Consider the following 26,848-nt stretch of genomic DNA (forward strand, 5'->3'; position numbering starts at 1 on the left):
GACAGGGCTCAAAACTGTTTTTTGTTTGGGAGAAAGTTGCATTTTCAGTACAGTCTGAGGCAGCCAAATTCAACTAAGTAAAAGTGACTGACTCAGTTGGGCTAGTGAGACAAGCTTATGACGGTTGTCATAGGCTCTCCTGCTGGAACCCAGTGTAGCTGACAGCTATCTGTGTGAAAATCCAAGAGGGGCTGGAGATCTCAGCATATCAGCACATGGCCACACTGTGTTTTTCTTCTCCAAGCAGTGCTTTTCTGCTTCAGACATTTCCTTGTGGAGTAGAAGCCACTGTTGAGATTTTACCTTTCTAAAAATGTTAACCTGTTTACTAACAGGATTGACACGATCTTGCACGCGTCTTTGAGGCTGCCCCGCATTCTGCATTGATTTTTCATGCACTGTAAAACATACGTACATACCTGCTACCAGAGATGTGTCACAGAGGTCTCTGGCATTGTGGTTATTACTCCAGAAGATAAAGGAGACAGCAGTGAAGGAGAGCAGCCTTCCTGAAACACAGCCCAGTGTAGCTCTGCAGTCACAGCTGCCATTTTCACTCTGCAAATGTGTTTGTTTGGGGTTTGTTGTCTTTTTCAGAAGGTGCCTGGTTTGTTTCGCTGGCCTCATCCATAGTGTACATTAATTTCTTCTCTCTTCCACTTAGGGTTTTTTTTCAGACATTTATCTGAGCATGTAAAATCTGTATTACAGTGACCTATAATTATGTAACTTACCATTCAGCCTCTAAACCTTGTCCCTCTCATTCAGTTAATGATGACCATTAGGCTTAGCTTTCAACAAGAGCGGTTACCTCCTGGCCTGTGTGGATTGAAGGAGGTGGCAGCATGCTTCTTTTGCAGAGGGATGCAGCAGCTGCTGTTGCAAACTTGTCTTTTATAGCATCTGTGGTATTGGTGACACTCAAAAGCGGCGATCGGGCGCCTGCTTGGTAATGAGACACCGCGGAAGCCCACGCTTGAATGAGGGACGAAGATGTCTCTTCCTCTGGCTGGGATTTGTTGGCGGCGGTGGGGGAGAAGCCGTGGATCCGAGCGCCCCCCTCCGCCCGTGTGCTTCCAAGGTTTCAGCTGCAGGGGAGCCGGGCCGGGAGCTGCACTCGGCTGCCACACGCCGGGGAGTAGACGCTGGTGGCTCCAGAAAATGCCACTGTGGTTACTTAGAATCTGAGTCACTGCTTGCTCCTAACCTGCCACAGGATGAGCCTTGAATGGCAGTGGGAAGCAAACTGCTCCCGAAGAGTCTCACTGTGGACTGCACTGCTCGGATATCATGTTTTTTGGGGGTTTTGTTGGGTTTTTTTTAAGCAAAATTTGTGGGTTAAATTCTCTTTTTTATCTTTAGGCCCAGTAGATGAGTACATGTTGCCATTTGAGGAAGAAATTGGCCAGCATCCCTCCCTTGAAGACATGCAGGAAGTTGTAGTTCATAAAAAGAAGAGACCTGTTTTAAGAGAATGCTGGCAAAAACATGCTGTAAGTCGTTACACAACCACATTCTGCAGTGTTCTGTCAGGATTTGAATTTCAAATTTTGTTAATCCAGTGTTCTGTTCATAATACTGCCTTTAAGGAAGAATGTAAGTTTAGTAATTCCAGTAAGAATTAAATGGACTGTAAACTAGGATGTTCTTAATCTTAAAATATTCTGAGTGATTAGAGAGTGATTTTTTTAAATTTTACTTATTTTTCATTATTTTGATGAAAGATTTTTGAGGGTTACTTTTGAATGCACAAGTTAGTATATTTAGGAACTAATAGTCTTGATTACTACAGGAATGCCAGAAACTGAACCCTGCTACATAAGATAAGCAGTGTTGTATGAGAAATATCTGGGATTAGTTAGGGAGGAATTGTATGCTTCCCAGGTCTGCTTCATGGCTACAGACTTGCAGTAACACCACTGCTGATTGCTAGCACTGTGTCAAGGGGAGCAGGAGGAATGTGGACCTGTTGGAGCAAGTCCAGAGGAAGCCATGAAGATGCTCCAAAGGCTGGAACACCTCTCCTATGAAGACAGGCTGAGAGAGCTGGGCTTGTTCAGCCTGAAGAAGAGAAGGCTCCAGGGAGACCTTAGAGCAGCTTCCAGTGCCTAAAAGGGGCAACAAGAAAGCTGGAGAGGAGTGGCTTATATTCAATGTGAGGAAGAAGTTCTTCACTGTGAGGGTGGTGAGGTCCTGGCACAGGTTGCCCAGAGAAGCTGTGGCTGCCCCATCCCTGGCAGTGTTCAAGGCCAGGTTGGCGGGGGCTTTGAGCAGCCTGGTCTAGTGGAAGGTGTCCCTGCCCGTGGAAGGGGTTGGAACTGGATGAGATTTAAGGTCCCTTCCAACCCAGACTATTTTGTGATTCTGTGGAAATGCAATTATCTATTAAATTGCTAGATTCTGTTTACTTCTTGAAACTTGCTGCTAACTGTGTATACCATTTTTTTTTTACTTTGCTTTTGTTTGCCCGCAGGGAATGGCAATGCTTTGTGAAACCATAGAGGAATGCTGGGATCATGATGCAGAAGCCAGGTTGTCAGCAGGTTGCGTAGAAGAACGTATTATTCAGATGCAAAAATTAACTAACATTATAACAACAGAGGATATTGTGACTGTGGTCACGATGGTGACAAATGTTGACTTTCCTCCCAAAGAATCCAGTCTATGATAGATAGTTGCACTGGTCACGGAACTGACCACCGGACTCTTCACTGGAGCTGCTAAAGCTAAGGGGACTGCTCGCGTCATTACTGTCTGCCGCGTGAGAAGAATGGTAAGTCTCTCTGGAACAGCATTAAGAGGTGTTTTTCCTTTGTTTTCCCCTTCCTCCTCCCAAACATGGATCCCTGAGACTTTCTGCATTCCCTGTGTACACCTGAAGGACACGTGACTGAGAAACAGTGACATGTGGTTAAGGAACTTACATGAAGAATACAGACCTGTTCTGGCTAATCAAGCATTTTAAAAACTGACGCCCGATTTCTTAATACCTGTCAGAAGAGACTAATTCCTTAAATGAACTACTGTTATTTTTTTTAAATCAAACATTTCATTTCAGATTTAAAAAAAAAAAAGGGTAACTTGTTTTTATTGCATTTGCCATTGTTTATAAAAATGACTATTGTAATGCGACTATGACACAGCTTGTGAATGTTTAGTGTGCTGCTGTTCTGTGTACATAAACAAAAGTAATCAAGTGGGTTATAGCAAAGAGGCTTCCAAGTATTACTTAACCTCCCTCAACAAGGTATACCTCAGTTCCACCTCTGCTAAATTATGAGATTGACAACACTAACAAATTTTGAATAAATCGATCCGTGTTTTGTAAATGATGTATTGCAAATTCACTGTGTTATTTAAAAAGGGTAAGCTATGCTTCGTGCCGATAGTAAATGGCCATTCCTAAAGCAGTGTTTTAGCCTTTCCTTGTACTAGCTTGTTGTGTATAAAAAAAAAAAAAAAAGTGCTGTTTATTGAAACAAAATTTTCCTTCCTCTTTTAGTTTAAAGCTTTTCTCTTACCTCCGCTTCCCAGAGTATCTCATGCATTTATTTAACTGAATACTATTTAGGTTTGCTGTGTCTGAGGAGTATTTGAAAACTTAAGCATGACTTTTTTAATTTTCTGTGAGCTGTGACACTGGAAAGCTCTGAATTCTTGTTCTTTTTTTAAAAAAGTCTTTTTCCTATTTATGTTTGTGACAAGGTCTGCATAGCGTGTTTTCTGTTTCACTAAACAGTATGCAGTGGGTTCTGTATCGCTGTTTCAGGATCACCTCAGGAAGCTCAGTTACCCCAAATTCTTTACCCTCTGCTTTGAGATCTACTTGGTGCCATCTTATCAGTGAGACTTGATGCCGTTTGCAGGTGCAGGTTTGACCTGGAATCACGCGAAAAATGGTAGCCACAGGTTTCAGATTATGAATGCTTACAAATTTCAGGGATAATTTAGCTATAACTTAAAATATACAGTGACTATTTAGAGGTAACGAATACCAGTGTCCATACCATAGACTCTCAAAAACTGAGGAAAACCCAGTGAAATTGCTTTTACAACTCTAACTTTCTTTTTGAGTTTAGGAAGTTGGGCCTTATTTAAATTGCAAAGCGACTGGTAGGTTGGTAGGTGCCAAAGCGGTTCTCAGAAGTTCTGTTTGACTACACTTATTTGATCCCTTACACAAACTTCCAAGTAAAATAAGCTTTATAAACCTCTAGAGTGCAGAACCAAGAGCTGATAGCGTGCTGTGTGCTCCGTCAGTGTTTTCTTTGTTTTTACATCGTGTGTTCAGTGTCTTTTGAAAGAAGCTGCTAATGCTGCAGTGAGGAGCTCACTGGGAATGCTGTGTGAAAACTGATCCATGCAGTTGCAGGTACTCTGTTTTACAAGTACACAAACTGACCTTCTAGGAACAATAAGAAACTTCATGGGTGAACAGGACCTTGAGTAGTGTTGGCTGGTGGCAGGGAGGGGAGAATGGTGCAGCAGTGCTGCCTGCCTGACCTGTGCTGTCCTGCAGCAGGGGAAACGTGCTCTGGTGCAACTTTGTGGTGCTCAGCTTGGCTATAGAAAGAAAGAAACCTAGTTTGTGGCCACTTCTTAGATTAATGCTTTCCTTTAGCTTCCATTTTTAATCCAGGGATGTTACTTTAGGCACACAGTAGGAGGTGAACTTAGCTGCTGAGTTCTGAACAAGTAAGAACCCATTCATACATTGCTGGTGCTCCCAATGAGTTGTAACCCTTTCACTAGCAAAACTGGAGTCAATGCAGATTGTTTAATAATGTCTTACTCAAGATCCAATGGAAAAATTGGTTGGGTATAAAACATGCATCATCGTGATGTCAGCCCTCAGACTTCAGCAGCTGCAGGTGCCTGCAGCAGGCATGGTGGGGACTGATCTGTGCTCCCTCACATGGCAAACAAGGCAGCAGGAGAACCGAGACAAGTTGTCTTTGCATTTTAAAGCTGCCTTTGGTTCTCCCTAGTTAAATGCTGTGCTGCTCCCAGGTTCCTGGGTTTTAACAGTGTCAATGTGAAAAGGGTGTTCATAGTGTAAGTGTGTGCTTTTAACATGATTGGTAAAAATAATCCATGTCCCCACAGCTGTTATGTGCAGCTGCTCGCACAGGAGCCCAGGGCACTGTGCAGGTGTAGAGGGCAGGGTTCGGTAAGGTTGGTGCCAGTGGAGTGTCTGCTGTGATATACCAGCAGATGGTGGCCATTGTCCCTTGAGGTCCCGTGGCCATGAGCTCCTGAGGGTCACAGGGTCCTGTGGCTGGTGAGAAACAGCTTGTCCCTTGTGCATAGCTTTAAGCCACAGCTCCTGAAACCCTAACCCGGACCTGCTGCCATCCTGGCCTACCCAGAAGCTTCAGCCCTACACAACTCCTAATGTAACATCACAGGGCAAGATGCTTCTGTACTGCACCCTGCATGAACTTGTACTATAGCATTTCAGAGCAGAGCCCATGCCCCAGTTGTTGTTGAAGTAGAGCTGTTGCTGGTGATGGTATTCCAGACTACACCTTGAGGACTGGAATCCACCACTGTGCTCCTGCCAGTTGAGATTTTAGAAGGTTGGTATGGTTTTCAAATGCCAGTGTCTGGTGCGCTAACACTAAATTGTGACTAGTTACCAGCCTTCTCCTGGTCCAACTGGCATTTGACAGGACAGCCAGGGTTGCTAGTTTGCTCTTTCTCCAGCTTCTCTTTAACGTTTTTTAATGGATTTCCTTTCATTAGGAACACTTGGTACAAAGTGCAGAAAGCTGCAATATATGTTCCTGGGCAAAATGATTGACGTAGCATCCTTGATGGAACATCATTTACCTCAGATACTCAACCAGCAGTACTTCTTTTTGGTTTGGTTTTTTTGTTTGTTTGTTTTCCTTTTATTTTTTAATGCCGTTTCAGTCCATATACTATTCGTTACCTCTTGAGATTTTGGTAAGCAATTATTTTAACTTTACTCTTTGTATTTGTCAGTGTTTTGGGCACAGGTTGTTGTACTACTGTCAAAAGGTACTTGCTGTTTTTCTGCAAGTACTAAAAACAAACCAACCTCCCCTTGCCCCTCAATAAAGTGATTGTTAAATATTGTACAAATAAAAATGTATACTCTTTCTCCCCCACTACCCCCAAAAGTTAAAATAAAAAATGTGACTACTATGACTTGTGTGTTGCCATTCAGCGAGACCTGGACAGGCTGGAGAGTTGGGCGAGGAGAAACTTGATGAAATTCAACAAGGGCAAGCATAGAGTCTTGCATCTGGGGAGGAACAACCCCATGTACCAATACAGGTTGGAGGTTGACCTGCTGGAAAGTAGTGAAGGGGAAAGGGACCTGGGGGTCCTGGTGGATAGGAGGATGACCATGAGCCAACACATGCCCTTGTGGCCAAGAAGGCCAATGGCATCCCGGGGTGTATTAGAAGGGGGGTGGTCAGTAGGTCGAGAGAGGTCCTCCTCCCCCTCTACTCTGCCTTGGTGAGGCCTCATCTGGAATATTGTGTCCAGTTCTGGGCCCCTCAGTTCAAGAAGGACAGGGACCTGCTGGAAAGAGTCCAGCACAGAGCCACAAAGATGATTAAGGGAGTGGAACATCTCCCTTATGAGGAGAGGCTGAGGGAGCTGAGTCTCTTTAGCTTGGAGGAGACTGAGAGGTGACCTCATCAATGTTTACAACTATGTAAAGGGTGAGTGTCAGGATGATGGAGCTAGGCTTTTCTCAGTGATGTCCAGTGATAGGACAAGGGGTAATGGGTGTAAACTGGAGCATAAGAGGTTCCATGTGAACATCAGGAAAAACTTCTTTACTGTGAGAGTGACAGAGCACTGGAACAGGTTGCCCAGGGGAGTTGTGGAGTCTCCTACGTTGGAGATATTCAAGGCCCGGCTGGACAAGTTCCTGTGTGATGGACTCTAGGTTACCCTGCTCTTGCAGGAGGGTTGGACTAGATGATCTTTTGAGGTCCCAACCCCTTGGGATTCTGTGATTCTCATATTGTGACACAGGGAGGACAGAGAGTACTTTTTGCCGCCAAAAGTAACACCCAAAGAGAATGGGAAAATCCTGCAGTTAAAATGGGGCAGGGAAGCGAAGGCACAATCCACATCATGCCTGGCCTTGGAGATGGAGAACTCACCCTCCTCTCTCCGGAGGGGGCACTTCCCAGCTCAGGGGTTTTAACCAGCAGTGCAGCGTGCAGGGCAGGACCCAGTGTCTGAGGTGAGCGCTAGTGTGGGCTCCCTCTTGCAGGAGGCAGCCATGGGAAGGCTCCAGTGATGCTCCGGTAATTCCACACTCCTTCTACCGTTCCTGTCCCAGGGCCCTGCCTCAGCAGCAGGGCAGCCACCTGCTGCAGAATAGCCGCTGTAGCCTCCTGCCCCTAAAAGGGTGAGGCTCCCTCCCAAGCCTTTATCCAGAATTAAAGCCAGTCCCCATTATCCCTTCTGAACATGTTCAGTTTCACCAACCAGCCCTTTCCAGACCTGTGGGTACAAGGGACTCAGGCTGTTGAGTGAGTTGCTCTGCCAGGGGATGTGACATTCCCGTACTACACCTGCAGGTGTCTGTTTCCCACAACAGGGTGGGGAAAGCTCTCAGCAGTGTCCCATCCCTAAACACACAGCAGGACCCAAGTTGCCTGTTGGCTGGGGGGCTGGTGACAAACCAAGTGCTTCCATAAAAGTAACTCTTAACACTGGCATCACCTTCTCCCACCTCCGCTCTCTGCTCAGCAAGTAGCCATACCCTCCCTTCATCCCCATTTCATAGCTGCACCTTGAATTGCATGAACCACACCGTGCTGTAAGGAGGTACATGTTGGCTCAAAACCCACATTCCTGCCTGAGTAAGTACTTCTGCACAACATCTTGTGGCAACTTTTTTATTTACAGTTTGTGCTATCCTTGCAGCAAGGCTTTTCGTGACGTGTTGTGGTACCAAACCAACAGTAACTCTTACCTGGGAAGAAGTGTACTTCTGACAGGTATCACTGAAGTACATATGCAGTAGCATGTACCTTCCAGACAGAGCCTTCCCTCCCCCTGCTGTCAGACAGATTTCTCCTCCCAGCAATGAGCCACAGAGCCCGCAGGAGCTCTCTGGGGGGATCTGCTGGTGTTTCAGAGCTGCTTCAGCACAGGGGAACACAGGCCCTGCAGGCTGTTCCCTGCAGAAACAGTTGAGTAACCTGGACAAGGCGGGTTGTTACTTCACCCCAAAACACCTTTTGTTGTCATTAAAGGTTAATTAATAAGTTTTCTGCCTCAAGTCAAATTTGAGAAGAAAAAGTACATCAAGTATGAGCTTCAAACAGCATTTTAGAGGTAACTGTGCCTTGGAGTTTAAGCCAGACCCACAGGCATCCAGGGTGGTGTGCCCCAAGGCAGCACCTGACACAGTCAATCCCAGACCAAGGAACTCAAGATTTATATGAAGTGGAAACTGCACCAGAGGAAAAGCTGGTGCCGAGCTGAGCTAAACTGCCAGAGCATTCCCCTGCACCACTGTTATGGCCATCAGAACATAACATTGGAGCAGTTCTCCTTAAAAAACAAAATCCCCCATCAATCAGCAAAGCTTCTTCCAAAAAGTTACCTCTTGTGGGAAAACGTGCCCTCTGCTGCAGCTCATACGCAACTCAAAAAGCTTGGATGCAGAAAGTGATGCTGCAAGTTACAGAAAGTTCAGAGCCAGCTGAGTGATGAGGCTGCCCACTGCTTCACATCCACAGGGCAGTTTGGGTACGCCTGCAAGGCATCCATGATCTGAGTACTGTCCAACAGCAGCTTCATCAGGAGGTACTCGCGCTGAGCACGTATACTTGGTCTTTCTATTGGCCTTACTAATTCCAGCTGTAATAAGTGTTCAAATGCCTAAAACCAAAATAAAAAATAATTAAGAGAGGGAAGATGACATTGCTCATTTTGGATGACCAGAGGCACTCCTGATGGAAGCCTGTGGTGTGCGAGCCAAACAGCTGTTTGACAACAGCTCTGGTCTACTTCACATCCTTTGCACATATAGCAAACCATGTCAGCTATGCTGGCTGATGCAGAATTCACTTTCCTTCTTAGAGAAACCATATTTGAAATCCAGTGTATGGGTAACTGGGAATGATGCTGTTATTCAGGGAAACCAATGGGAAGGTCTACGCCAAGCACACAGACAGCATTACATAATTTTGAGTTGAATGACATTGAATTGGAAACCAAGTGTGCTCAGTTGGAAGAGTGGAAGGCAACTTTGATCACACAACTGGATTAATTCATCAACAGAAAAGGCAGCACCTGATGGTTTGTAACCAAAACACAGTTCCCAACTTGCACCTCAGACTGTAGTTGTCTGAGCAAGCCAGCCATATCAGACTGCAGACTGATTCCACACACCAGTCAGACCTACTGGATTAAGAAAAGCCAATTTTTGATGGAGTAAAGTTAATTGAAGTTTTGGAGAGCAGAAGTGAACATGCTCACTGAAGACACCTGTGCACATACACAAAGCTCTCCTTTGGAAGCCATCTCTGATAGTCAGTCTCACTGAACCCTTATCCCAAGTAGTTAAGTTCCCTTGAGAAAGGCTTCACACTGGTATTAAACTCTTCCAAGTGTAGCTATTTCTCAGCTGGGCACTGCCTTGAGCTCCCACCCGAGGTGCTTGCTCCAAGCTCTACCCTCCTGAAGGGCCCTGTCTTGCATCAAGAGCTGCATTTGACTACTCAGCATCTCTGCCCTAAGAAATAAAAGACATCTCAATGCTTTACAGTTAAAAAAATAAATAAAGACATTTCAGGCTTACCTTCATGACAACAGGCTTTTCAAAGTTGTACATACAGTGTGCCTTCCTCTGTATGAACTTCTGGAATTCTGTAGCAGTAATGGGAAAAACAGAGTGAGTGAGTTACTTAGGGGAAGTAACTGATGAAGGGTTGATAAGGTTCAGGCATTTCTCTCACCATTGTAAACCATCTGGAAGTTAAAGGGTTCTCCTTCATAAACATCATTCAGGTGTTTCATAGCTATGATTAGGCAGATTTCCAGGACAGACAAACCTAGAGGGAAAGACAAGAGCTCTAAATACTTCATCTCAGTAATGTAAGCAGCTCTCATACTATTTTTATTCTATTTTTATATGCTGTAGGCCTCACCTATTTGTGTTATATATGTTCTTAATGTAAAAAAACCAAAAAATCCAAAATCTGAGAGGCTAGGTAAAAGAACGTTTTTTTCCCCAGGTATTTAAAGAAATGGGCTGTTTCCATCAAAAAGCAAGTAATGTAAATATAAATACAAAGAAAAGCCATTATTACGATTGTACAGAGTGACACAGATGTTCAGGAGCACCAAGACGATCTCACTGGTACTGGCCAGTATGTCATGAAGTGAGACTCTGAAAAGGTTATTTGTTATTTGAAGCTGAAGAACTGACACAGCAAATCAGCTCCATGGTCCTGAGGAGACTTTGGGAAGCACAGGACCAAGCCAAATCAAACCCTGTAAAACCTGGGAGCCACAAGGAAGCTATGGGCTGAGTTAACCTTTCCTGGTCAGGGAAGCAGTTCCCCCTTTAACTGTATTTAGACTTAGTAGCACATCACCAGGAGACCTGTATCTCTCTCACTGTTCATGCAGGTTCCGGAATGCTTTTCAGAGAAAACCTTAGTGTAGTGCTCGGTACATCCCCTCTGCCATAGTTTAGAAAGGGAGAAGCCCCAGGTGGTGCGAAGGTGGCAGCAGCTCACAGAAACACGCCAGAAGGGCCTGTACAGCAGGAACAGCAGCTCAACTAACGGCAGGTAAGCGCATGCAGCTGATCTCCCAGAGTAGAGAATTCAAGTTCACACTTCAGTTCTGTAGATACCCAAGCACAGACTGTTGCACGTCACAGAGGGTTTTGCTGCAACAGCTAAAGTACCTCCCGTACCCCCACCTACCAGCACTGCAAGAATCACAGACTGGTTTGGGTTGGAAGGGACCTTAAAACTCACCTAGTTCCAAGCCTGCTGCCACGGGCAGGGACACCTTCCACTAGCCCAGGCTGCTCCAAGCCCTGGCCAACCTGACCTTGAACACTGCCAAGATGGGGCAACCACAGCCTCTCTGGGCAACCTGTGCCAAGGCCTCACCACCCTCACAGGGAAGAACTTCTTTCCAATATCTAAACTAAATCTCCCGTCAGTCAGTTTAAAGCCATTCTCCCTTGTCCTGTCACTACCTGCCATTGTAAAAAGCCTTTCTCCAGCTTTCATGTCAGCTCCTTTAGGCACTGGAAGCTGCTCTAAGGTCTCCCTGGAGCCTTCTTTTCCTCAGGCTGAACAAGCCCAGCTCTCAGAGGACCCCAGAGCTGAATGCAGTACTCCAGGTAGAGCCTCATGACAGCAGAGCAGAGGGGCAGAAGACCCTTTCCAGACCTGCTGGTGATGCATGAAAGGGTCAGCATCTTCCCTTCTTCCACCATGTCAGAAGGACAGTTCCTTTGCCCAGGCTACTGGTGCTTTCCCTGGCTAGCACTGAAGCAGCAAACCAGCCATCTGGCACTGGCAGCTGTAAGCCCACATCATAGTGGTGCACTGGCCAAGCTCTTTACTAGTCTGTAACTCCATCTCTAATTTATTCAGCATTGTTACACCCACACACATGTATGAATGCCCAGGAGCATTCTGTGGGAGTAGTATTCTCTGTGCAGCTCACACCAACAGGCACACTGCCTTAGACAGTACCTCTTACATCAGGGGAAGTTCAGGGAGGGACTTGAGTTTCATACTCCTAAGCAACATTTGAGGGGGGGGGGGGGAATGGAGCTAGGGGTAGAGGGGAAGCTGAGCTTTACCATGTACAATGTTTGCTCTTGAGTCTGTTCGATATTGCCTGCTTGCTTCATGGAGATCTGATGCTGTGATAAGTGGGTGATGCACAGTAACGTTACTTAGAGCCAGCATCTAAAAATAAAGCAGCAGACATTTTTCACTTAATTACTAATTACCAGACATACTTTCTGCTTGGGGGTGAGACGCAGAACACCACATTTCCCCTGGAGTCACCTACTGGAAACGTTAATGAATAAACCCCCCTCCCCCCCACAGTAAGCTCATACTGAAAACCTTGTAAATAGCTGGTAGCTACATTTTGCCAGGAAGGTTTTCCAGGCTTAGAACTTTAAAGCCTTCTCACTGGAGGACATAAACACTCATTACCTTGTTTATATTCATTTCAGTGCATTAGCATACTTTAGTGATTGCTGACTCACAACTGGTTTAAACACACCTTTGTGACAGGGAGCCGAAAGTGCCAAGAAACTGCCTGAAGGCACCACTCAGAATAAGAGTGACCCCTTCAGAGCATTTGCTGAAGTCTCACCTTCTTACAATATGAATCCTTAACAACATTCAGCTACCTGCCATAGGAAGCAGAGTTTTGAACAAGTGTGAGTTAATAGATAGTTAACTGACCTCTTCTACCACCACCCTCCCAAAGCTCTGGATTAGCCCCAAGGCTTTCTGCAGCAGCTTGCACACTGCAGTGACCTTCACTTGCTCTTCAGGACTTTGACTATCTGCCTTGTAAATACTTTGTGGACAAAACGAAAAACAAATATTTTTAGTGACTACTTCCTACTTTTGCAGGTCTGTGTGGTGAAAAACTTAATTTCACTGAGGTCTTTCACCATGAACATCCAATGCTATCTACCACCAGTCCTTCTCCATCCTCTTTCTCTCCTTACACACGGGGCTCAAAAAGAGGCTGTTCAGATAGATAGCCATTGGCTTTTTTCTGGCATTCACTCATGCCACAGGGACAGAACTGGGTGCCCTTAACTTCAAAATAATCTGCAATCTTGTAACAAACTCCAGTAAAGAGAAGACTACCAAAAAGAGGGCTTGGATCATGGTCTCTGTTTCAAAACCAAAGCAGAATGTCCATGATCTAGTTTTTGCAGTGACTGTAAGCCCAGCACTGGGTAAAGAAGTCAGCACTGACGACTCCAAGAAGAGCCCACCACCGAGCAGAAGGTTAAAATTTGAATCCTCGCACCACAGAGGATACACAGGTATGTTCAGTGGGGTTTTCACACCTGACAGAAACACAGAGATTTTAAGATAGTTAAAAAAAAAAATCTCCTTGGTAATCAATGTTAGTGCATTCATATTAACCATACTAAAAAACAGAAGTGAGGGAAGGCAAGTTTTGAGAGAAATAACCATCCAAGAGAGCCTGACCATGCATTAAGCTTCAGCTCATTTGTCCTGACAGCAGGAAGTTGACCATTAGCACTACCTCCTACTTACTGAACACAGAATTATCCTCTCTAACAGGGGAGCAGCAGTCTAATTTTTCCCCACACAGTGGAGACGGCTTTCCTTCCACCCCTAACATAACTGGGAAAGGTTGAAGCTACCAAGTGCGGTTTTGAAAGCTTCCTCAGGCCCTTGGTGCCAGATAATGTGATCACTTGGAAGACAAGCATTAACTTCTGTCTCAGTATTTTCTAGGGATTAGTAGCCTCAAGCTTCCAGCATCTCAAGATTTAAAAGATTAAGATCACATTTCCCAGACTAGCGTCACAGTAACAGACAAATTCAGGACAGCATCTAGGCTACCTAAATTGCTCCACGTATCAAACCAGCTCTGGAAAACAAAGCGGTGCCTAATCAAACAGTTCATAAAGTGATTTTATCTGATACTCTGCATAAGAAGAAATTGGAAGTGATATAAAAAAATAAAAGCATTTCCTCTGAGTGAATAACAAGACTTTAGGCATATGAGAACACTCTTACTGAAGAGGTACCCAGGAGCAACCAGTCCATAAAGGCAAGTAACCTTGTACCACAGCAAGGGCAACGGCTTAGGAAGAAGGAGGAGTGAAAAAAGGGATGACAACAAGTATTTTGGCTTTAAGTGACAGTTATTCAACTAAAAGCAGTTCCATAAAAGCACTGTGTGCTTTTATGTTGAAAGTGCAGATACTACATAGAATTATGCTCGAGCAGCTCAAGGAACAGGCAAGGAACACCGACACACCTGAACAGCGGCAGCAAGATGACAAAGCGGAGAGCAGAAGGTGATGCAAGAACACAGTTAAGCCACGGTAGTAAAAAAAATGGCACCAAAATTTATTGATTTTTGAAGATAACAGACATTGACGAACAGCAGCAGGTTCACTACAGGGCCAGATTTAGGGAAAGGAGGAATATTTAGGTGCAACAACAGACTTCCACATAGCAAAAGCAGGTTTCAGTACAAGCAGTTCTCAGGATTCACCAGCAACCAAAAAGAATCTCGGGAAAGGAAAAAACAATTTGAAAGTATTTCACCTACAGTTTTGGTTTATACATGGAAAGGCCTGGCAAAAGTTATTTTAAATGCCAGAAGATTGGCTTGAAAGACAGAAGTGTTGTTTGCCAGTTACTGAAAAGTAGGAAGATACTATATACACATCAAAATACATACCAAGAGCAAATGAAGTGAGCGCAGATCTTTACTGTAGTGAAAAAGGTTCTGTAGCACGTCCTGCACAGTTTTATCCTCTGAGAGATGCTAATAAAATAAAGATTAAAAAAAAAAAAAAAAAAAAAAAAAAAAAAAAAGCAGTACTTTAATTGTCAAGCAAATATTTCCTACTCACCTGAAAAAATACAGTCAGCTGACTTTCAGGAAGAGCTCAGATTACATGTGACAATGCAGTTCTTTGTGTCTAACATTAACTTCCTGGTCTTCTCATTTTACCTCCGGACTTGAATAAGCAAAGATTCCCTATCACAATTTATTACTCTGTATCAAACTCAAATAGTGAAAGGAAATACGAATCTGAGGTAAAGGCTTCGCACTTATTAACTGGTTTTACTTTAGAAGTTTTACTAAAACTAAGTATAAACAGCTTTAAATACCTGAACGTTAGTATTCCATTTTTGTGCAAAAGACTCGTCGGGAAATTCAGCAGGAAGAGTAAGCTGTTCCTTGAATATCTTAATGTATTGTTTAAAATCAAAAGAATTCATCAAATATATCTGTCGGTGAGAGAACCTTGACTTTACTCTCTTCTCCAAGAGCTCCAGAATATCCTTGGTAAAAAAAAAAAAAAAAAAAAGTACAAATAACAATTAAAAAGAGTAGCTGCTTTTAATGCATTCTTTGCTAGAATGAAAACTACAAAACACCAAAGTAAATCCTGTTTAAAAAAAAAGGAATTACTAAATTCTCAGGCTTGAAATGTTCTAGCAAGACCTTTGCTAATTATTATAATCCATGTGCCACAAAATGCCCAATGATTGGCCACTCACCCGAATAACGTGCTGCACTGCATCACACAGGCTAATTAGTTGCTAGGATAGCCAGCAAAATTTCTCCATTGATTATGTAAATATTTCAGTTACTTAAGTCTGCATTCAAGATGTTTTAGCCACTGTGGCTCTACATCAGTTGTCTAGTTAGTAGATACGGACGTTGGCAGCTGTGAGTTCACATGTCTTTTGTCAGACCAAAAGAATTCAGCTCAAAAGTACCCTAAAACACTTAAGAGCCAGTATTTATCTTCCAGGATTGTCACACAGAACTAAGCAGGTCTGCCATCAAGTTGTCAGTGTAAGGAAGAAAAGCTTACTTTTCTCAGAACGTACGGAAACAGATGGCATCAAAAACAAGCTGTGGGGTTCATCCTGAGAAACCCAGTACTATTACCCTACCTGATACTGGCACAGAAAGATTGCACTCCTAGTTACTAGGAATTTTGGGTGGTCCTTTTTGGTTTTTTAAGGGTTTAATGTGCATTGGTTTCAGTGTTTTTATTTCCACTAAAAAGAAAAAAAAAGGCTTTAAGAATACTGAAGCTCCTCACCAAAAGGGAGCAGTAAGTGTAAATAGAGAGCCAACAATGCAAAATACAAAGACACCTTTGGATTTAGAAATCACAAGCAACAGAGACCAGTGGTTTAAGAAGAGCTCAGAAGCAACAGCTATCACCACAACCATGGTATGGCCTCTGAAGACTCCACCCTGACTACATCCCAAAGCAGAGCAATACGGGATTCTAAACAATGCATGATGAGGATACCAGACTCAGGACAGTAACCACAGAATCATAGACGCGTTTGGGTTGGAAGGGACCTTAGAGCTCATATAGTTCCAAGCCCCCTGCCACAGTCAAGGACACCTAATAGACAAGGCTGCTCAAAGCCCCATCACAAAAGAAAAGATTGGAATTTATTTAATCAATTATTAACTACTCTATTCACTTTCAGCAATGTGCCCAGCAAAACATCACTGAAGCCAAACCAACCCGAGATTTAGGCTGCAATGGAAGATTTTAATCATTCTTCTTGTCATAACCCAGCTATCTTTACCACCAATCCAGTTTACTGAGAAAAACAGTATAATTTTTATAAAATATAAACTTCCATAGTGTCAAAAAAGTCATCATTTCACAGTATATGCAAAATCTGTCCACAGTTCCCCACAATGTTATTGTAAATATCACAGCAAGTTTAACATGGATCCTAAACCCATTTTGAACATGGTCATTTTACAGCAATAGTGCCCTACTGAAGTGTTGGCTTAAAAAAATTCCTTGTCCCCAGAACAATGTTTTAAACACTGTACATTAATACCATTCTGTTCTTACCAACTGCTGACCAAGAAACTGCAATGCCCAGGAGCCTCTCCAAAGAGGGAACAACAGTCCCTGCTAATATAAAACAGCCACATGGATAAAAATACAGCTCTCCTGTGGTAATACAGGACCACAGCCTTGTGTCTCCTTAGAAATGTAAACCCGCTCACCTAGCAGTGCAGAGGAAGGCTTTGCAGTATTTTGGTTATCCAAGTGTGCTCTCAGTGCAAATTATTGTTTGGTTTTATTTTTTAATTACCCTTACTCCCCTTCCCAATTCTAAAGTCAGAAAAATGTATAATAACAGTCTCTTAGTAAACTAAGCAAGGCTCCAGGAGAGGAGAAAACATCCCAACCAAGGCAACAGTCCCTTTAAAACAGCTGAAACTACTGAATGATAAAGTGCTGTTTCTTACCTGCCTACATGTAAGTCCAATAACTGTTACTGGAGTCTGGGCTGACTGTGATATATCGAAGAGGTTATACAGCAGCGTCTGATTCTTGTGATGAACAAACAAGTCAAATTCATCCAGTATAAACAAGACTGGACAACTGCTAGTTCGATCTCCTGAGACAGCAATTTTAAAAGTTAGTCTGGTAACTTCATCCTTGGGCTTCCATATCTGCAGCTCTCACAAACTCCCCAGTTTAGCAACTTACATTATTTTCTTTTAGCTTGTCATTAAGCCCTCCTTTCATTTAAGCACTGCTACAACAGTAGAAACAAAAATACATGGGAAAATTGATAAGGTTTTGTATTATTCCGCCAAGCATAATTTCTGGTTGCAAGGGAAGGCAGACTTCTATGTTCCTTTTTTTTTTTTTTGAAAGCACTATTTCCAACAGCTTCAATCTGGATAAAAGAATCTGTGATCATCACATGCAAGCCTTCACAGTTAATTATATGTTTGTTTGGGGTTATGTATGTTTTACATTATTTTGTAACCATAACACATTCTTGGGCTAGGTTTCTTCATAACACTTATACAAGCGGATGAACACACACATATATGATAATTTTTCATTCAAACGACAAACATGCATGCACACTTTTTCAGAACAGGGCTACTAGTACCTACCTTTCCTTAAAGCTTCAAGAAGGAACGCAAGATTTTCAGCAAAACTGCCCTATACAGAGAAGAAAAACATTTCACAAGAGATTTTCAATGTCATTCTCAGAACTGTGTAGCTATGTCCAATTCAGTCACATAACAAAGGCCATCTCCTTCTAAACCCCTGCTCTCAAAAACTTACAATGTTACTTCATGTTGTATAATCATCACCTCTACAGGACCAGAAAACGGGGAGTTAACCCTACACTGATCCACTTCTTTCCAGTCTGAAAACCCCAAACTAATTGCCTCAGACAGGCTGAAATTAGCAATCAGAAGAATGTCTACAATAAGCTAACTTTGTAAGTACCATTATTTTTCCTTAAATAGCTAATGCACATGTATTTTCCCTCTACACGCATGCAAAACCTGACAAAGTGTTCCACTGAGAAACATCAGGATGCAGCTTTTTAATCTGCAACCTTGTTAGACAGATCAAAGCATCAAACATTCATGACAGACAACAATGGATTGCTATGACCACCCTGCTTCAGCTACACACATTTACGCTCTCTGAAGTACACAGGGTGTGAGATGGGAAGTAACTACAACTGAAGACCACAAGCCCAAACAAAGAAGGTAGAAAAGCCAATTAACTGTCCGAATGTAAACTGCATAAGCTAAGATAGGAAGTTGAAGAGGGGACAGATATTCAAATGACTGCAAATCAGTATGTTTCTCTGCCCATGTGCAACCAAAATTTAAAGTAGTACTCCACAGTAATGTAATGGAGAAAAATACAGGAGAACTAAGCATATTTAAGTCCAGTTTTGCATCCAGCATTTTTGGAGGTAGAACTGTGGACTCTGAAAGGTTGTTCTAGTTCTCTGTTGAAAGGACAACTCATTCAAATGACTATGCTGAAAATAAAATACTTGCCATTTCCTTTTATTACTGCTGCTGTATTTGGGAAAATTTTAGCTTATGATTAGAAAGTGCTCTCCATGCTCTGTATCTAAAATCATTTGGGATAAGTAAGAAACCAAAGCACAGCCCAAGAAACAAGCACTTCCAAAAGATAATAAAGCCTACTAACTACTATCTTGTATTCTACACTGCTTCCAACCTAGTTCTCTGTTTTTTCTTAACTGAAGCAGTAACATCTCTCTTTAGCTTTCCAAATGCAACTGATGAAAATAAACCTCATCTATTGCAATTTCACCTTTCGCCCCTCTCCTAACTCTGCTTTAGCCACTTGGATTGGTATTATACACGGCTCTCAAATATGTAAACTCCGTCAATCTCACAGGCCCTATTCAGGAGCACAAAAGGACCTTCTGGCATATCAGAAGATGGCCTCTCAAAAATACTCATTAAATATAATCTGAAGTACTTCAGTTATTCTCTTTACTACTCACTTCAGTACTAACATAAATGAGTCAAAGCCCATTCAGCCTCAACAGCTGCAGACTATAAAGCCAGTTTTCTAGGCAAAGATTTTTGACAGATATAAGCAAAGAGTATAATAAAGTTGATACTTACAAAAACTTTATCCCCAACTACATTTTCCAGGTTCAACTGTCTGGTAATTTCCTTCAGGGCCACTTTATCATTAGTCTGCAGAAGCCCTGAAAGAAAACATTTTTTCATGAAGAACTGGCAATTCTTCACGCCAAGAGACCACATCTACTGCCACTGGAACCTTATCCAGACGTTTCTCTTGATTTCCAGCCTTACAAAGCTATGTCTTTTTATAAACTAAGACTAAACAGTAATTTTCTACACATAAGAAGAAGTCACTTAAAAGAACTGGGTCACAACTGAACTGATTTTTAGCATTTTGATAAGTCATTAAAAGAACAGAAGTTCTCTTTCAATAGAGAAATACAAAATAAGGCATTTTGGAGCTCACAGACAAATGTGTCCATAACTGAGGAGAGATTACAATTGCTGAAACCAGAATTTTTGTTTAGTACATACAATAGAAGCAATCGAATGCAACACAACGTTTGAATAATGTTGTATTACTGACCATTCAGACGAACTTCCAAGAGGTTCCCTCTAACTTGTTTCATTTCCTTAAGCTCTTTTAAGACACGATTTAATAACTAGGGAAATAAAAAAGAAACAAACCCCCCCCCCATTATTTCTTTAGAAGGAGATTAATGTAGTAACAATAAGTGTACAAATTGATTATTAGCAGACAGGAAACAGTATGTGCAGTTTCATGAAGTAACAATGTTTTCGAGTACTTTCAAGACTAAAACACTAAAATGAAAACTTCACATTCACTGTCATGACTGTAGCAATTACATCTGTTCGTTCTGCCAAATTAGTAGAGAAAGAAATGTAAAAATTACTACAGCATTTTAGTCACTAATTTTGGGGACTAATAGCTATGGCTTTTGCCTTAATCCAAAGAAGCTTTATGAGTTCGAGATGTGAGAGAGTTTGTCTCGAGTCAGTATAGTATTCAGTTTTACTGCTCCATTAGATGCTGCAGAACAAAAATTTTTGTTTAAATCTTTACAGACACTATGCTTTTGCCTTTCCTCTTTAAGTCAGGAAGCATGAAACAGCACATAATTACATCAACTATAGCTTATAAAACTTAGGGGTCCCAAATTTACAGTCCATCAAGAACTTCTTCTTGGCAAAACTTTTCAGAAACTTGCATTAAAATACACATATGGAGATGAAATGTTAACTTCTTATGCACTTGCTATGCTTTGCTTTTGCTTCCTCAGCTAAGAATTTACAGCTCCCATGTATGTGTATGTATACATACATATTTAGTTATATACACACATACAATTTGCTTGTCTCTAGCAGCCTTTTTTGAAAATCAACATCTTTCACTTGATATAAAATAAGAAAATAATTCATTTTGCATGTGTGATTTGTTTACTTATATTCTGGCAGGAAGGATCACAAATTTTGATCTTCTCTAGTCTTATGTAAAAGGTTTTGGGAAAAAAACCACTAAGTAACAAAAATAGTTTAAATAATAAAAATAGTTAAAAGTATTATTTTAAGTAATAGTTTCAGTGACTGGAGGGCATGTGGTGTTAGACGGATCATTCTGTTGTGGGTTTTTAAAAATCTTTATCATGTACTCCAATTTGCTTGCAGTATAGAGCTCATCCCTACTTTTCTATTGATACTGTATTTAAAAGCAGACATAGTTAGACCCCTACTACAGATGCCAACATTTACTATATGGAAATGTTGAACAAAACAGCGTATGCTCTTGGTTTCTCAAGTTTATGCCCAATAAGCAGATGCCATTCATTCACGTTAGCCCCTTAGGCAACAATCTCAATAGTACCTTGAATGTCTACACTGTAAATAATAACAATTTAAAAACTATTTTCTGCACCATAGGAGTGTGTGTTGCTTACGTACAAATCTGTAAATCTAATAAAGAAAAACTAAACCCCAGTTCAAGAAGAGCAGGAAGTACATAAGTGGAGGAATCCTTATTTGCTATCAGTTTATCAACACCTTCTGCACCACCACACCATAATGTTTTGGCAATTATCTTTCTGAAGTGCCATGGGTAACAGAAGGTAACAATGCTGAATCCTTTTGAAATGTAAAACAAAAAAGGTATCAGCAAATTGGCAGAATGACTGGGGTCAGCTCTGTCATGGGTATGTTTACCACCTATTAATTTATTACTATTCAACTATATTTAAAAGATTGAAGGCCACTTGCTTTAGCACCTGAAGAGATCGCTGAAGTAATTTTTGTAATTTTTCAATCTTAAATACTTTTTGCAGTAACAGCCAACCTATTCATCAAATTATATGCTCATAAAAGACTTAACTGTTTTCACAATATTAAAGCATATAACCCTTAGATGTCAACCCTTCACACGCCTCAACTAAAAAGAGTTTCTTTAAAATACAAAACCTACACTTGTAAACTAGAACTACCATACACTATTCTACCTCCAAGCAATTAAGGTAACAATATTCTTCAATGTGTTTAAACCAGGATTAAGATACTTTACCATTCTCTAGATACAAACAGCTATAGTTGTATCCATCCCTCAATCTACTCCTTTCGCAGTTTTTGGATGCCTTTTCGGTCATTTTTACAGCAGAGGGCCAATAGCAATAGCAGGTTAACTTGTAAAGAGTACGCAAAACGTGGCTTTAACTGCAAAGATGCACTCCTTTGTGGCAAGAACCACAGAGATTGCAATAGGAGAAATGCTGAAAGGAGGCAGAATCCATGATGTTGTCAGATCACAGAAAGACAAATGCAACTTGTTCTGATAAAATTATTTCCATTTTACATGTTTTGGGTACCTGTGGTGTGTCACAAAACCTGGTGAAGACACAAAAAGAATTCCAAAACCAGGCATACTTCTGCAAGTCACTATGAGGATGGACCAGTATGTGTTTTTGTCAGCAGTACATGAAGCTGTTCTATTTTACAGAATCAGCAGGAACTCAGCATTTGAAAAAATTCAGATTGTTCAGAAACCAATTTCTCCATTTGTTATTCAACAGAATTAGCTCACAAGAAGTCCTAGATTGTTCTGAAACTGCATGTAAAAAATTAGCAATTCTCTCCTTACAAACAGGTAGAGGTGAAAATCTAGCTCCAAAACCTCCCAAGACTTCATTGAGGCCATTTAACTTGTGCTTAATTTGACCTCATGTAAACTTTAAATACGTGTTTATACCGCAGTCTTTCCTGATCCTCGGGGTCCAATAATGAGGGCAGAATTACTTTCTCCATGAGCTGCAGTCCGTTTCAGCAGATCCAGCAGATGTCTGTGTTGACAACAGCAATAGGTTAAAAATTTCAAAGCAAACAACATTCACTGAAACTACGGAAAATTCAAAGACTCCTTAGAACGTAAGAAAACTTGACACTTTTCAACTTGCTCTCAGAGCTAACACTCAGGGCATGCAAAATGGAAGACAAGTACAAAAGGCTGAGCGACCAGGTCTCTTAAAACAGTTTAAAATATTAAAACATACAGAAGTCGGGAGTATCACTAAAGTTCTGTCATTCTCTCCCATGAAAGGACAGACTTCAATAACTATTTCTTCCTTTTAAAAAAATTAAAAATGGAAGATTGCTTTCTGTGATACCACTACAGTTCACAAAAAAACCCAAAAAAACCCCGAAGACTGGCAGACAGATTGAAGGAAAGCCTTGCCATCAGCAAAGATTAATATACTCTAGTGGAATATATTCATTTTGACAATCTTCACAAAACTGATTATATGCTAAATTTAGGTATTCAAAGCTTGTGAATGGTAACAGCAATACTGAACTTCAAATTCATATTCTATTCCCACCCAAAAGAACAAAAAAACCCTCTAAATTATCTTCAGACAGACTTACTGCATAGTACCACATTTAAAGTACTTATAAAAATTACTGACACTTCCAATTCCCAAATGCTTACGAACGCTGGGGTTTCTTCTGTTGTTTTCTTTTCCTTTTTTTATTTAGAATATTGACATTATGCAATTGCTTCTAAAGGAGTGATAAAGCCATGATTTAACAGTTCATGTAACATCATGCATGTGGGTTTGCTCACTGTTTGGGAGCTACCTATAGCAAAGAACCCACATACATCTTGAGAGAGAAAATAAGAGTTGGGAAGTTCATTATGGTTTTTCTCCAGTTCAATTCACCAACAGTGGTGTATTAAGCAGAGGACAGTCTCTAAACTGTTGTTCAGAATTCCAATACGAAGAGGGGAGGCTCATTGTGTAGAATACTAACATCATAGAAATACATTTTCTCACAACATGCCTATGTGAGCTCTGCCTACATATGACACCACACTTTATACACTAACAGCAGAAATGTAATTTTCCTTTTTCTAACAGAAAGGAAACTAATGCTCATATCAGGAGATTCAACTTGCATAAAATTACTTTTGGAAAACCTGATGTAAGTCAAGTTCTTTAGAAATACATTTTTTCAAAATTTGACCTGTACCTGTAAAAGGCTTAGTATTAGGACAGCATTAATGTCACAACAGGTCCTTTATTCCTAACTTTAACCTCCACATCTCAGTGACCCCAAGAAGTTTTGAACATGGGTCTCTACTTCAAGAAATGTGATGTTGGCATCCAACGTTTAGGATTAACTTTTAACACAGCTTACCAATAAACAGGGGGAAATATAAAGTAAAAATAAAGATTCACAACAAGAGAATAAACATTTTTGCTTGTTCAGATCATTAAGTATAGCCTTAGAATATGCACTAGAAGTATTTTTCAGGCTCAAAAATAACATTTCAGGAATTACAGATTTGAAACAAGGACAAGAAATACAAAAATCAGAGCAACAGTTGTATAAACTTAAAATCTGAGGCAAACAGAAGCACTGTGCTGTAAGCCATTTAAGCCTGTATAATTTAGAAAAACAGAGGCAGCAGAAAATTCTAACTTCATCTCATTATTTTTCTAGTGTTGTTAAAGTCAAAATTACTTAGTCTGCTCACTCACCTGTACTGATGTTCAATTCCAAACAGTTTTCTAGCAGCACAATAGTGACAGAATCTTTCACGTAAGATTTTCTGCACCTGCGGATACAACACAAGAAAGACTGCTTGGAGCTTCAAATACCAGGATGTACCAATAATGTAATTACAGCAATAAACCCATGGGAAGAACATGAAAATTTTAATTGTCATCACTGATACAGGGGTCTTGAAAGTAAGAATAACAGTGCAGCAGGCAACATGTTTTACAGACTCCTATAGCACAGAACAGAAAATTCAGCTAAATGTTGGCAATGTGTGCCTTTGGTCTCTTCTGCTACAGTTCCTTTCCTTCACCACCCAAAAGGATGTTATACTTGTCACTAGAACGACGTCAGTAGTTCATCTAATTCGTAGTTCTAACTTCCTGTGTAATACAGGCAAACAAACATTTACCAGCTTATGAAAGTTATGTGAAAGAACACATAACCCACTTCATTATTCCCCAAAATCCTGAGTGAACCACTAAACCAGAAGTAATTCACTACAAGATTCATCACAGTTTTTAAGCAGCCACTTTGAGGAAACAGAAGAAGGCAGGTTAAAAAAAAAAAAAAAAAAAAAAGAAAAAAACCAAACTGAAAACTAATTTGGCAGCTGCTGTCCTGCCTCAGATAAGCTGTTAAAAACAAGTCACCTAGATCCTGATTCACCCTGCAAACTGGGAGATATAGAATGTGATTAGGTAAAAATAGATTTATGCAAATCTGCTGCTACAAATTGTAGCAAAAGCTCAAGATCATCCTTTACTGCTTTTACTAAGACTCCAAAAGGTAGATCATTTATGTGACACTTGAAGCAAACAAACATCAGGTGAGAAGCTGAAATACAGAATGTAAATACAAAAAAACATTTAGAGCCCTAGAAATTACATTGTGCATCTGCATATGTCTCTTTAACTGTTCTATTAAAAAAATTACAGAATGACATGGATGGCAGAGGATGGAAAAGCTTCAGAACTTAAAAACAAACTCAGCCAATAAAGGTGTTACTAACCTGTGAAATGCATTCTCCATTTGCTCCACCACTCTCCTTCGCTTTACGCTTACTCATTGCAGAAGGCTTGATCTTTAAATAAGAAAAAGAACATAAAGGTTATACTAAATGTCTTTCCAAATAATGTTAATCAGAAATTGTATTTCGATGTTAGTAAACTAAATTTAGTATAACCAACAAAAGCTAGTTAGCTCCTAGTTTCAAAAAACTTACGTTGCAATAAACATCTTCTCTTAACTGATAAAGATGTGGCAAATTCACCTTACTAGCGACAAAGACCCAAAACATTTAAAGGATTTTTAATTCACTTCGGATTAGACTAAATCCATATTTTCATACAACTTTTGAAAGCATCTGCTTTAGGATGCTTTTCAATGCAACACAAACAGTGCCTAAGGCAACTGACAGGCCAGAATTCAAGGTTTGCCATAAAGTTCCTAATGCCGACGATTATTCTCAGGAGGCATCCCAAGGTTCACTAAGGTGGCACAGCTACACGCAACTGATCTCTCACAGAACCGCGAGCGACGTTTGCAGCATTTACGCTTTAGGTACATCACTGTGAATCACCACACCGATACTCTCCGCGTAAACTGTACTAACAAGTGGCATTTGTACATCATCCGACCAACCACCAAACGTAATTCATATGTTTTAAATGTGTTTCAGGTAGTTCAAAACAGGACGCTTCTGTAGCAGGAACAAGCCACAGGCACATGGTAACGTGTTAGGTCACAACATTTAAGTTTTGACATTACCAATTGGCTACCCATGCTTAAACTAGTGCAGCTTATAATAACCAGTGTCTCCCTAAACAAGTACGCAAAAGCCAATCCTTCTTCTCCTGCTAAAAGCAAGCTTCCAAGACTGTCTCCGTAACAATTTATGCTTATTTTAGCACAGCCGCTTCTCTTAGTTTTGCTCCCCCTGTTGTAAAGCCAGCACCGTTCCACCCCTAGCACAGCAGCTATGCCCCCAAAGGACGAGACCCGCTGCTAAAAAACCCACATGAACGAAGTCGTCACTGCGGAATCAGACACGAAGGAGCGCAAAGCACGAAAACACAAAGCAGAAACTGAACTGAAACCCTCAGATGGAGCGGAGTGCAACAGCAACAAGGCCACCGGCCGAGGAGCGTGCCCCTTTCCGTCTTTTACCCAAACACCAAGCCGCCGCATCCCACCGAAACCTCCCCTCTCCCGGGCCGAGCTCCTCGTGCATTCCCAGCGGGAGGCGCCGCTCCCGCCTAGCACCCACACCCGAGACGCGCGGCCGCGTCTCCACGGCCTCCACAGAGCTCCTGGTGGGGCGGCCCGGCAACGTCGGCTTACGGCAGCGGGCCAGCAGCAGCAGCTGTCCCCCTCGCAAGCCAAACCCCCAGGACCGGCGGCACTGCCAGAGCTCGGGGACGGAAACACAAGGGGGGCCCCCTCCTCTGCCCTACACTCTCCGCCCCGGAGCCGCCCGGTGAGGCGGAGAGCAGCGTAGCGTACCGTAGCGTGCCGTTGCCGCGCCGCGCCGTGCCTCGCCTCACCTGAGGCGGCAGCCGCGTTAAACACCACCCTCGCGCCACAGGAACACACGCCCCGCCGCCGCGCCCCCGACTAGGCCGCGCGTCAGTTTCCCACCCCCCTCACGTGACCGTGGGCTACCCTCCACCCAGCCCACCCG

The 26,848-nt window shown here is 41.9% G+C and overlaps 2 protein-coding genes across 9 annotated transcripts in view; one reads left to right on the forward strand and one right to left on the reverse strand.

Moving 5' to 3' along the window:
- The window catches only part of ACVR2A (activin A receptor type 2A), a 72,636-nt gene extending 66,395 nt beyond the window's left edge, over nt 1-6,241 (forward strand). For both annotated transcript variants that reach the window (XM_080620720.1, XM_080620721.1), the window contains 2 exons: nt 1,363-1,493; nt 2,474-6,241. In XM_080620720.1, coding sequence (XP_080476846.1) covers nt 1,363-1,493; nt 2,474-2,668 — 326 coding nt within the window. In that variant the 3' untranslated portion in view covers nt 2,669-6,241. The remainder of the gene's footprint in view (nt 1-1,362; nt 1,494-2,473) is intronic.
- Nucleotides 1,406-26,756, reverse strand: ORC4 (origin recognition complex subunit 4). Of its 7 annotated transcripts, none has more exons than XR_013957180.1 (16): nt 26,335-26,657; nt 25,178-25,249; nt 24,147-24,223; nt 22,358-22,448; nt 19,694-19,769; nt 19,204-19,289; nt 17,689-17,737; nt 17,026-17,177; nt 16,622-16,684; nt 14,892-15,065; nt 14,455-14,541; nt 11,837-11,945; nt 9,963-10,058; nt 9,806-9,873; nt 8,606-8,883; nt 1,406-1,461 (listed from the first exon to the last, which is right to left on the reverse strand). XR_013957180.1 is itself a non-coding variant. In XM_080620724.1 (15 exons), exons 2-15 carry the CDS (start codon nt 25,232-25,234, stop codon nt 8,695-8,697), a joined length of 1,374 nt encoding a protein of 457 aa, XP_080476850.1. In that variant the 5' UTR covers nt 25,235-25,249; nt 26,712-26,756; the 3' UTR covers nt 7,879-8,694. The 7 variants fall into 7 exon arrangements, 5 of the variants coding, with proteins under 5 accessions (XP_080476850.1, XP_080476849.1, XP_080476848.1 ...); XR_013957181.1 differs by lacking the exon at nt 1,406-1,461 and adding an exon at nt 7,879-8,177; XM_080620724.1 differs by lacking the exons at nt 1,406-1,461; nt 26,335-26,657 and adding an exon at nt 26,712-26,756 and having other exon boundaries at nt 7,879-8,883.
- Between the last annotated feature and the right edge of the window lie 92 nt (nt 26,757-26,848).

Source organism: Psittacula echo, assembly GCF_963264785.1.
Source record: "Psittacula echo genome assembly, chromosome: 6".
In the NCBI taxonomy this organism is placed as follows: Eukaryota; Metazoa; Chordata; class Aves; order Psittaciformes; family Psittacidae; genus Psittacula; species Psittacula echo.

What these genes read in the sequence shown, in the direction of transcription:
- ORC4 (XM_080620722.1), bottom strand. Translation starts at nt 26,355, where the DNA reads ATGCGGCGGCTTGGTGTTTGG. An exon ending in GGAATTGAACATCAGTACAG is followed by an intron (nt 22,449 to 24,146) that starts GTGAGTGAGCAG and finishes TTGTCAACACAG; the next exon opens with ACATCTGCTGGATCTGCTGA. An exon ending in TCTTGAAGCTTTAAGGAAAG is followed by an intron (nt 17,178 to 17,688) that starts GTAGGTACTAGT and finishes TTGCTGTCTCAG; the next exon opens with GAGATCGAACTAGCAGTTGT.